This window comes from Neltuma alba, unplaced genomic scaffold (genome assembly GCF_004799145.2).
Source record: "Neltuma alba isolate B1F8T4 unplaced genomic scaffold, ASM479914v2 tig00010726_pilon, whole genome shotgun sequence".
In the NCBI taxonomy this organism is placed as follows: Eukaryota; Viridiplantae; Streptophyta; class Magnoliopsida; order Fabales; family Fabaceae; genus Neltuma; species Neltuma alba.
In genome coordinates, this window is record NW_021635555.1 from 132,166 (window position 1) to 144,173 (window position 12,008).

The window sequence follows — 12,008 nt, forward strand, 5'->3', positions numbered from 1 at the left end:
TCATAATTCCAATCTTCCAATTCTATCCTTTAACAAATTATATTATTTGGCTTAGGTCCCCTCCCTCAAATGGTGCTATTTAGGTCAGAAAAATAGAGGGAAATTTGGCCACACCCAGCTTGTGGTTATTACACTGTATAATCTCATGATATCAGTTAAACTTTTTTGGATCCTGTTAAATCCACTGTCTCCAAAAAATTATTTTATTATTTCAATAGCTTCCATTAATAAGAAGAGGTTCCGCTAATTTTCTCAAGTTTTATTTTGCCCTATAACCCCTTTAATTAAATTTTTCCTAAAATTCACCTTTTACTGATATAATTCTAACTTTAAATAATTTAAAGCTAACCTCTATATTTCTAGAGGTTGGAAATAATTTTAAAATTCATAATAACATCTCAAATAATTTTATTAATTTTTATCATAAATTATTGAGGCCCCTATATTTTTTGAATAATTCAATTTAGCCAGTTTTTTCTTAATTAACCAAAATTTCAAGAAAATACAGCAAATATCCAAATAAATTAGGGAATTTTCTGTAGAAATACAGCAAATTCCCTGTAGAGTCCCACAGAAGACAATTTACTACCAGAAGGTCCCATGAAATCCCCAAATTCCTCATAAGTCCCCAGGGACCTCTGGGTAAATAATTTGAGTTGTGATATTACGTACTTGCCCTCAGTCATTGATAAAGGAAAGAAAAGAGGGAGAGACGCTGATTGGCTTCATTTAGTGCGGTTGTTTGTTATGCATGCACAAGGAAGAGAAGCTTCTGAAAGAAAGAAGGGAGTTATGCGCTGGTACTCCATCGCAGGCAAGCGACATTATTTCTTCATCTTCTTGGTACGTCTCATCATTAACAACATTTCTCTTCTTCTGTACACAACCAGTGTCAAGTTTAATGTTGGTCTGAAAAGTTGATTGTGTGTTGATATGTGGGTATTAAAGATGTGATTCAACTCACTAGAAATATTAAGGGAGGCTCATTTTAGTCATATGTGGTTTTAATCATGTTAGGTGTGGTTTTACTATGTGTGGCTAGGGTTAGAAAGCAATGCTCTGTTTTTCGGTGAATGAGGCTCTGTTTTTCGGTCACTGATGCTGTGTTGCTGATGAAGATGAGTGGAAAATAACAGATATTTATTATTGTAACCCCTCAAATGCGATGGTTAAATGTGTTGTTAATGGGTACATCGAAGGTTGTTAACATAACTGTATGACTTGTTATTAACAACCAGTCGCAGCTTTAATGCTGGTCTGAAAAGTTGATTGGGTGTTTATACGTTGGTATTAAGCATGTGATTCAGCTCTCTAGAAATATCAAGGGAGGCTCATTTTAGTCATATGTGGTTTTAATCATGTTAGGTGTGGTTTTACTATGTGTGGCTATGGTTAGAAAGCAATGCTCTGTTTTTCGGTGAATGATGCTCTGTTTTTCGGTCAATGATGCTGTGTTGCTGATGGAAATGAGTGGAAAATGACAGATATTTATTATTGTAACCCCTCAAATGCGATGGTTAAATGTGTTGTTAATGGGTACATCGAAGGTTGTTAACATAACTGTATGACTTGTTATTAACAAGTGATTGTGGCAGGTTGATATCCAGGATGGCAACTTCCAGTGCAAAGCAATTGTTTTGCTACCTCCATATAGGAGGACAATTTATTAATGGTGTAGAAGGTGAAACGCAGTATGTTGGAGGTGGTGTGAGAACAAGAATGATAAAGGAAGGGACATCATATGGAGAATTTAGAACAATGGTGGCATCAATTGTGGGAAAAGAAAGTAATGGAATGGTTATGAAATTCACAGTAACCTTTGATGAGTGTACATTTGTGGACCTTGTAGATGATGAAGGAGTAGAACATTTGATTAACTTCAATGGCGACAGTGGTCATGTATATATAGGAGAAAATGGAGATCAAAATTCACAACTAACAAGGGATGTTGTAATAGAAGAGCAACATGTGTAAGTTGTTATTTAAATTTCGAAGTAATATTAGCTATTGTCAACTGTTGTGCATAAGTTGTTATTATAGTGATCGAAGGTTGTCATTAACGACCCCTTGACCTGTTCTGTTATGTAGGATGGAAGACTTGTTCGGAGGTTCAGATACATTGTCCATGTCTCCACCTAATGTGGTTAGTGAAGACCCACTATTGTTGCCATGTGGTTCAGAAATGATGCCAACCCCAATTCCGGAAATGAATTCAACAAAGTGGAAGGGTTTGGTTATCGGAGAAGGACAGATTTTTCCTAATGCAGTGGCTCTTAGGCAAGCACTGTATAGGTACAGTATTGCTGTGAAGTTTTCATACAAGTTTGTGAAGAACAATCAACAAAAGATCATTGTGAAGTGTATGGCGGAGGGAGGCCCGTGGTATATGGGTGCATACTCAATGGGACAAAGACAAGATTCTGAGTTGTTAATAATTAGAACCTTAAGAAGTGAGCATGTGCATTATGCACAGGACAGCTTGGTTGTATCTCACTCTAGAGGGTCAAACTTAACATCATCAATCATGATAGATTCTTTGAGGTGTAATATAGACAAGAATGCTAATGAAATTAGAAGAGATCTGTATAGAGAATATGGGGTGCGACTGAATTATAGTCAAGCATACAGGGGTAGAGAAAGAGCATTGAGGGAAATACATGGTCGTGCACAGGATTCATACATGGCGATTCCCTGGATTTGTGAAAGGCTCATTGAAACTGATCCAAACACAAGTGCTCGATGGGAAGGGTTGGATAGTAACAGATTTCAGAGGGTGTTCATTGCTTATGGATGCTCAATTAATGGATTTTTAGAAGGGTGTCGACATATACTTTATATAGACGGCTGTCATCTAAGTGGTCCTTACAGGGGGACATTGATTTCAGCTAATGCATATGATGCAGACAATGAACTATTTCCATTAGCATATGCTATAGTTAGTGGGGAGACATATGATGATTGGGCTTGGTTTCTCCAGAACATCAAAGACATCACAAGATCAGTGGAGACAACGATAGTTTCAGATCGGAATAATGCCATTATAGGTGCTGTGCGAACAATATTTGGTGGCGAGAGACATGCTTTTTGTTATAGGCATGTGAAAGAAAATTTTAGTGCACATTATTTAAAAATTAACCGAGGCAGGGGACGAGTTTCAGGTACTTCAAAGGACGTTGCATTGAAAATGCTGGATGGAATCGCCTATGCAAGGATTGAGGATGAATATGTTGCTGCAATGGGGAAACTTAGATCATTCTGTCCACAATTGGCTGATTGGGTTGACACTCAAGGAGATGTAGATCGGTGGGCTTTAAGCAAATTCCCGTTTAAGCGATGGGATAACATCACCACTAATGTTGCGGAGTCGTTTAATGCCTGGATTTTGAAGGAGAGGAAGCACAATGTGTCAGTTCTCATACATGAGCATATGGAGAAATTAGCCAAGAAGATGGTTGCAAGCAAAATGGCAATGGAAAATTGGACAAATGGCGTTGGGCCAAATATTGAGTCCAAGTTGCAAGAAAAAGTAGCAAGAGCGGAGAATATGCATACTGTATATTATGGAGATAACCGAGTTCAAGTTGATACTACATCTCCTACTGGAATAATTTGTGTCACTGTTGATCTCACAGCTCAGAAATGCACTTGTTTAGCATGGCAAATGAGCGGAGTACCTTGTGCTCATGCCTGTGCAGCGATAAAGCTACTTCATGGTAGTGTTTATGAATTTGTAGATGATTGCTATAAGCTGTCAGCCCAAGAGAAGATATATGCAAGTAGTATGAGGCCAATTGCGACACATGATTGTCCTCGTCCCGAAGCTCTCACCGTTACGCAGATGATGACGGGAACATTTTTACAGCCACCAATCACTAAAAGACCCTCAGGGAGGCCAAAGAAAAGAAGGATTGAATCTCAATTTCAAAGTAAAAAACTTTACCACTGTGGAAGATGCCATGAGCCAGGCCACACTGTGAAGACTTGCCAGAACCCCAATCCAAGTTGAGCTTTGCTGGTGGCTTGTTGATATTTCGTTTTGTGAATGCTTGTGACAGCATTTTTTTTGTAAATGTCATAACCTACACCTCAAGTTGTCCGTCATTATCCACACATGCAACACGTATGCTTTTTTGAATAGGTTGTAAATTTGGTGTAGTTATGTTGTACATATATATATCAAGTGGTAAATGACACCTGGTTGTAATCTGATATAACATCATTTCTGTATTTTTGATGTACTGGTGAATAGGTTGTAATGGACTTGTTATCAGACGCCATGCAGGTTGTCATTAGCAGTCTCAATTATGTTACTGATATAAAGTGACAATTTCTCCTACTTCCAGTGTTCAGTGATTTCTTAAGACATTCGAGCTGTGTTAAAGTCATAATATGATATGATTTGGTTAGAATTAGATCTCATGTGGAGGTTGTGGTATCCCCAGCGTCAGTTGTCAGGGGCAATGCGAAGGTTGTTAACCAATTCTGTTCGGGTTGTCAACAATCCCTGTTGAGGTTGTAAATGAATTGCTGGAATAAAAATCTGCTGTAATATGATTTGGTTCTTTTAAAGCTGTTAATGACTTTAAAATGCTCCCAATTTTTGCTATTAAGGTCGTTATATGTGCTCATAATATAATTAAGTTAACAGCTGTGTTATACCCCGAGTGAGTTGTTAACCAATTCTGTTCGGGTTGTCAACAATCCCTTTTGAGGTTGTGAACAACCCCTGTTGAGGTTGTAAACAGATGTGGCAGAGAGGACTCTGATATATGCCTATCATGTCACCGTGGGTACCATTTGTTTATCCAGTCTTATTCAGTCTGCATTTGTGGCCATGATGAAAACACATGAATGCCTTTACAAAAACTTGATAACCAGTAAAGGATATCAAAACACATTAACATATCTTAACATCCAGGATTCATACATGCTCAAAGAAAAGAATAAAATGTGAACTTGACGTTCAGATGTCACTATGCTGTCAAATAAATAAATGTAAATACAATATATGCTTGTCATTTATTTCTTCCTCTTGCTTTGGGGGTTTCCTCGCAGCAAAGACAGCACTTCATCGCCATGCAGGTTGTTCCGATGAGTCACGAGCCACCACAAGCATCCAACCTTCAAGTCATGGATTTCTTCAGGGGAGTACTTAGGCATTGTGTAGCCGTCATCACCATACTCAGTGCCGTCCCATGTTTGTAACCAGCTCAACACATGCACCCCACAAGAGTCCCTACAAAGGAAAAACAAGTACTTTAGTGAATGAACATTAGCTCCCAAAAGTTGAGACACAAGTACTTGTTGTGCTGAAAAATAACTCACGTGTCAGATTGCACATGAACTTTTGCCCATGTGACTTCCTCGTCAATCTTGTCCTCCTCCGCAAACAGTGATGGCTTCAGCACACGAAGCACTTGGCAGAAACAATCTCTCTGCAAAAAAGGGACAAACAGAAGAAACAAGTTTGACAGTTGTGAATGACAAGTTATCAGGAAGCATTAACAACCTTCGCTGTAGCCAATGACAAGTAATCAGCAGGCATTAACAACCAGGACAGTTAAGCAGACAAGCAACCATAACGCATTAACAAGTTATAGAATGAATGTAAAGTTGTGCATACAATCCCTCTCGCCATGAATTGCTTAGGATCTATCTGTCCTCTCTTCTTCCCTTGCTTCCTTTGTGGTTTCTTCCCTGTTTTCATTGCTTCTTCTTCCTCTCTTTGTAATCTCAACATCGTCAAATTGTCCACCAACGAGTCAAGGGCATAGAAACGCATGGTTCTTACATCCATCACGTAACAGAACCAATGGTAATTGAAAAGGGTGGGGCCAAATATGAAGTCACAGTCTCCAATGTTATATCCTATGTGCTCCGGTAAGATTTCATGTTCATGTTTTTCCAGGCTCCACCTAAGAGGATTAGCGGCCATTGTTTGCATTAACTCGGGTGAAAAAATATGCCTACTGACACGACTGTGGTTCTCTTTTTCATCTCCCACCAAGGTTCTCGCCACCATAGACATGAACTATATCACACATACAAACAGTTAGTCATGATCATAATGACATTCGCAGTTCTCTATCTATATAAACAACTGTCTTACCCTGTCGTTCATCCATTTCCTGTCTTGTAGGCAGCAAAGCTCAGCACGTGTCAAGAAGTACCCATACATCTCTACAATGTACCTGCAGCAAAAGGAACAATGAGCACAAGGGTTGTATGTGTAAAATTGTTGTCAATCAGTTGTCCCAATTACAATCAGTCCCAACACTTACTTGGCACCTTCATCTTGATCACATCTTCTCGTGCACATCTGGAATAATTCCTCTTTCTCGTCAGCTTTTCTCTTGCCACGGCCTTTTTTCACCTCCTCTAACCAGGGAGATTTGATTGCACGGCTTCTCACCCGTGTTGATCTTCTTACATCCATTTGCCCTTGTGCTTGCTGGTCCATTTCATCCTTTTCCTCCATTTCATCGCCTACACCCTTATCCTCTTCTGCTGCTGCATCACTAGACTTGTCTTGTGTTTTTTCTTCTCCATCATCCTCTGATCCAGAGTGACTCCCTTCTCCTTTCTCCTCAGGTTGAGATTGACTCTCTTCTTCACGCGAAGCACTTTTGCCCTCTTCTTTATCATCTCCTTCTGGTTCACTCTGTTGTTCCTCTTGTGACAGAATTGAATCTTTTGGGCTTCCTTTACCTTCTTCACCGGTTTCTTCATCTTCAGTTGCCTTCTCTTTGTCATCTTCGCTACTTACTGCTTCCACCACATCTTCCTTGTCAATCTCATCCGTCAACCTCAACTGCAGGGAAACCAACTCTTCTCCAATTGTCGACACCAACCCTTCAACCATGGTCATCAACCTTTCATACGTTCTCTTGATTTCCTGCAAAACAACAGTAATGAAAGTTATCATTACTCCAAATTCTACACAGCACCAAAATAAGCTTCACATGATTTACTTACAGGGTGGGTTAGCTTTATTCCTGTGTTGGATGCACTTGTTGAAGCCCCACCGACACTCGGAACGCCATGCAGTATGCCTCTGTCGCTATTCTTTTCTGATTTCACTCTTGCCTTCACTTTTTCCTCATCCCAATAAGTAATGGCATTTTCATTTTTTGCCGCCTTTTCTTTTCCGAGAGGAAAGTGTTGTAGGCAATAAATCTGCATGTGAAGTTAATGATAACTTAGATATACAACAACATCATCCAAACAGGCCACTGACAACATAAACAGCGGAAAATCACAACCTACACACTGCCCAATAACAACATACACAGTGACCAATCACAACCTACACACTGCCCAATAACAACTTACACAGTGACCAATCACAACCTACACACTGCCCAATAACAACATACACAGTGACCAATCACAACCTACACATAAGCCTGTCACAACATACATTTGCGCCATTCACAACATGTACAGCATCCAGTGACAACCCATACTCAACAGAATGACAACACGAACAGACTGCAATTACAACCTATACATAACCAGGTGACAAACCAACACATCCCAATGACAACCTGCACACAGGTCAATAACAACCTCCACACCAGCCAGTCACAACATATCCATAACCAGTTCACAGCGTACATTTCCCAACTGACGACATAGAGTAGTAAATAACAACATACACAGTGACCAATCACAACCTACACATAACCCTGTCACAACATACATTTGCGCCATTCACAACATGTACAGCATCCAGTGACAACCCATACTCAACAGAATGACAACACGAACAGACTGCAATTACAACCTATACATAACCAGGTGACAAACCAACACATCCCAATGACAACCTGCACACAGGACAATAACAACCTCCACACCATCCAGTCACAACATATACATAACCAGTTCACAGCGTACATTTCCCCAACTGACGACATAGAGTAGTAAATAACAACATACACAGTGACCAATCACAACCTACACATAACCCTGTCACAACATACATTTGCGCCATTCACAACATGTACAGCATCCAGTGACAACCCATACTCAACAGAATGACAACACGAACAGACTGCAATTACAACCTATACATAACCAGGTGACAAACCAACACATCCTAATGACAACCTGCACACAGGACAATAACAACCTCCACACCATCCACTCACAACATATACATAACCAGTTCACAGCGTACATTTCCCAACTGACGACATAGAGTAGTAAATAACAACATACACAGTGACCAATCACAACCTACACATAAGCCTGTCACAACATACATTTGCGCCATTCACAACATGTACAGCATCCAGTGACAACCCATACTCAACAGAATGACAACACGAACAGACTGCAATTACAACCTATACATAACCAGGTGACAAACCAACACATCCCAATGACAACCTGCACACAGGACAATAACAACCTCCACACCATCCACTCACAACATATACATAACCAGTTCACAGCGTACATTTCCCCAACTGACGACATAGAGTAGTAAATAACAACATACACAGTGACCAATCACAACCTACACATAACCCTGTCACAACATACATTTGCGCCATTCACAACATGTACAGCATCCAGTGACAACCCATACTCAACATAATGACAACACGAACAGACTGCAATTACAACCTATACATAACCAGGTGACAAACCAACACAGCCCAATGACAACCTGCACACAGGTCAATAACAACCTTCACACCATCCACTCACAACATATACATAACCAGTTCACAGCGTACATTTCCCAACTGACGACATAGAGTAGTAAATAACAACATACACAGTGACCAATCACAACCTACACATAACCCTGTCACAACATACATTTGCGCCATTCACAACATGTACAGCATCCAGTGACAACCCATACTCAACAGAATGACAACACGAACAGACTGCAATTACAACCTATACATAACCAGGTGACAAACCAACACAGCCCAATGACAACCTGAACACAGGAAAATAACAACCTCTACACCAGCCAGTCACAACATATCCATAACCAGTTCACAGCGTACATTTCTCCAACTGACGGCATAGAGTAGTAAATAACAACATACACAGTGACCAATCACAACCTACACATAACCCTGTCACAACATACATTTGCGCCATTCACAACATGTACAGCATCCAGTGACAACCCATACTCAACGGAATGACAACACGAACAGCCTGCAATTACAACCTATACATAACCAGGTGACAAACCAACACATCCTAATGACAACCTGAACACAGGAAAATAACAACCTCCACACCATACAGTCACAACCTACATTTGTGTCATTCACAACATGCACAGCAGCCATTGACAACCCACGATAAACCGAATGACAACACGAACAGAAGGCAATTACAACCTATACATAACCAGGTGACAAACCAACACAATCCATTAACAACCTGCACACAGTACTATAACAACCTTGACACCAGCAAATCACAACCTATACATAAGCAGTTGACAGCGTAGTAAATAACAACCTACACAGCACATTGACAACAGAGTAGTAAATAACAACATACAGAGCAACCAATCACAACCTACACAGCACATTGACAATAAACTAACATCAAAGTAAATGAATCATACCCACACTTACCATTAGGAAGTACATGCAACCTCCCACATTTTTCGTCCCATCAGCTTTTCCTTTCTTCTTTCCTTTCTTGAACTCTGCAATTGAGTTGCAGAATTCTTTCAAAACTAAGCTGCTCCAATCATAGTGTCCTAAACTATCCTTTGTCACCACCATGACTTTCAACACTTTATCACTCACCCATACACTAGAGCCAGGACACAAGAGGACTCCTAGTGCATACATAACAAAAAGGAATTCAAACTTTTCTTCCTCTTTTCCTTCAATCAACCATGTTCCTATTGTTTTGTATGGCACTTTCCCGTAGTCACTCCTTAATTTCTTGAACGTTTCATCTTCATTCTCCACATTTATTTTAATATCTTCCCCCTTAAATGGTAGACCCATCAATTCATTTACATCTTCGGGCCCCACTAAATGCGTCTTCCCTCGAATTGAAATTTGCCTACTTACAGGGTCAAACACACGGATCAATTCACCACAAAAATCTCTATAGATCTGTGAGCAGCATATGTCAACCAATTTATCAAAACCAATTCTTTTCAGTCTTTCCATCTTATCTTTACTTTTCTTTAATTGCTTGCAGACTTCCATAAATTGTCCCGGAGCACAGCGTGTGTGAAAGGGAACAATATAATTCTTCCCTTTTGGTGGGACTCTCATTTCTTTAGCCCTTTCACCATATTGTTCTTTCTCCTCTTCTGTTAAGTTCCCCCAAGCCTTTTTCACAGAGTTAGTGCCCTCTTCAAAAGACTTAAACTTCTTCTTGTTCTGCTCATAAAACTCTTCAGTGAATAATATGTATCCGGAGAAATTCCTAGCCCTTTGTCCATCTTTACTCTTACTCTTTTTAGTCATTTTGTTCGACTGCAAAAAGGAAAAAAATTACTGTCATCAACATATATTTTAAAATAGTAAGTATCTTCAACACCACCAAATTATTCACTAATCAACAAAATCAAAATATATCCCTTTGGATGACAGAAAGCAATGAACGGCAGTAAATAATATGGATCACAAATCAATCCACCAGAATGAATTTCCCTTCATTGGTTATAGTATAGAGCCAATAGGTGCTATATCCAACAAGCAATTCCCTTTCTGACCTTATGGCCAAATTAACATTCCACCATGGAGCCCACCATAAAAAGCCAAACAAAACCTTTATTATTTTATTGCCGAACAAATCAATTACATAAAGTTCTCCCTTTTAATTCAGCAATATTAACAATAACTGATTGCTGCATTTAAAAAGCTCTACCAAATCAAATTTTTCAATTTTAACCAGTGTTCTTCAAACTGATCTCTAATATAACTTAGTACCAACCAGCCCCAACTTTTGCCCCTAACTTTGATTCGCATGTCAGATCATTGTAATATCCACATACTTCACATTTCTAATATCACAGTGAAAATACAAGTCACGGTTATCACTGGTTCCATATATAAACACACGAAACAACCGAACATTCCAAACCACTTCAGGTCATCGAGCAGCTTTTACGAACAATCAACAATTCAAATGTTCAAACATTCCAAACCAAACATTTTTCAAAATATGACCAAGAAGCTTGAAATTGTCAAATATTCTAACCGAGAGAGACCACCGGACTGTACCAGAGAGTTCACGGCGTCGGAGCAGACGGCAACTGAGTGCGGACCAGAGAGGGATGGAGTGCTGACCAGAGTCGGCCGGACCGTGCTGGAGATTGAAACCGTTCAATGCGTCGGAGAAGACGGCGACGGCGGGCGGACGAGAGACCGACGGACTGCGGACGACAGACTGACGGCGTGCAGACCCGACACCGATGGACCGCGCAGGGGATTGAAGGCGTTGGACCAGAGAGTGACCGAATGCGGAGCAGCGACCGACAATGTACCAACCAGAAACTAACAGACCTCGCCGGAGATTGAACCTGTCGGAGCACACAAGGATAAAGCACCAACGACGGGCGACGGAGTGTGAGCGGGCGACGGAGTGTGAGCGCGCGGCCGATTTCGAGAAGATGAAAACCGAAACGATTTTGAGTGTGCTTCGGTTACTTTCTCTAATCAAAAGGGCAAGAAAGTAATTGCAAGTTTCAAATTTTTTGCTATAAGGTCCCTGGGGACTTATAAGGAATTTGGGGATTTCATGGGACCTTCTGGTAGTAAATTGTCTTCTGTGGGACTCTACAGTAATTTTCCCAATAAATTATTGTCATAATTTTTCTATTTTTCAGACCTTAAATACTATTCTGTACCCTTTGTTTTATTTTTCAAAATTTTTTTAGAAATTTTCTAGAATTCTGGGTACACTTTCTTGCTCTGTTCAATATGACCAAATATTTTTAAAATGACAGGCTGGTCCCTGATTTGGTTTGTCACACCTTACTTTCTTTACCTAATTTTACA

The 12,008-nt window shown here is 40.0% G+C and overlaps 3 protein-coding genes across 3 annotated transcripts; 1 reads left to right on the forward strand and 2 right to left on the reverse strand.

The window, feature by feature from the left end:
• Nucleotides 1-799: 799 nt before the first annotated feature.
• Nucleotides 800-4,006, forward strand: LOC114758531 (uncharacterized). Its single transcript, XM_028947584.1, has 4 exons — nucleotides 800-843; nucleotides 1,596-1,970; nucleotides 2,089-2,292; nucleotides 2,383-4,006. The coding sequence occupies exons 2-4, from the start codon at nucleotides 1,609-1,611 to the stop codon at nucleotides 4,004-4,006; spliced, it is 2,190 nt and encodes a 729-aa protein (XP_028803417.1). The 5' UTR covers nucleotides 800-843; nucleotides 1,596-1,608.
• Nucleotides 4,007-4,964: 958 nt separating this feature from the next.
• On the reverse strand, nucleotides 4,965-5,901 carry LOC114758530 (uncharacterized). Its single transcript, XM_028947583.1, has 3 exons — nucleotides 5,624-5,901; nucleotides 5,326-5,435; nucleotides 4,965-5,236 (listed from the first exon to the last, which is right to left on the reverse strand). Exons 1-3 carry the CDS (start codon nucleotides 5,795-5,797, stop codon nucleotides 5,020-5,022), a joined length of 501 nt encoding a protein of 166 aa, XP_028803416.1. The 5' UTR covers nucleotides 5,798-5,901; the 3' UTR covers nucleotides 4,965-5,019.
• LOC114758532 (uncharacterized) lies at nucleotides 5,862-10,849 on the reverse strand. Its single transcript, XM_028947585.1, has 6 exons — nucleotides 9,618-10,849; nucleotides 6,976-7,176; nucleotides 6,282-6,895; nucleotides 6,110-6,191; nucleotides 5,967-6,031; nucleotides 5,862-5,868 (listed from the first exon to the last, which is right to left on the reverse strand). Exons 1-6 carry the CDS (start codon nucleotides 10,470-10,472, stop codon nucleotides 5,862-5,864), a joined length of 1,824 nt encoding a protein of 607 aa, XP_028803418.1. The 5' UTR covers nucleotides 10,473-10,849.
• Nucleotides 10,850-12,008: the final 1,159 nt, after the last annotated feature.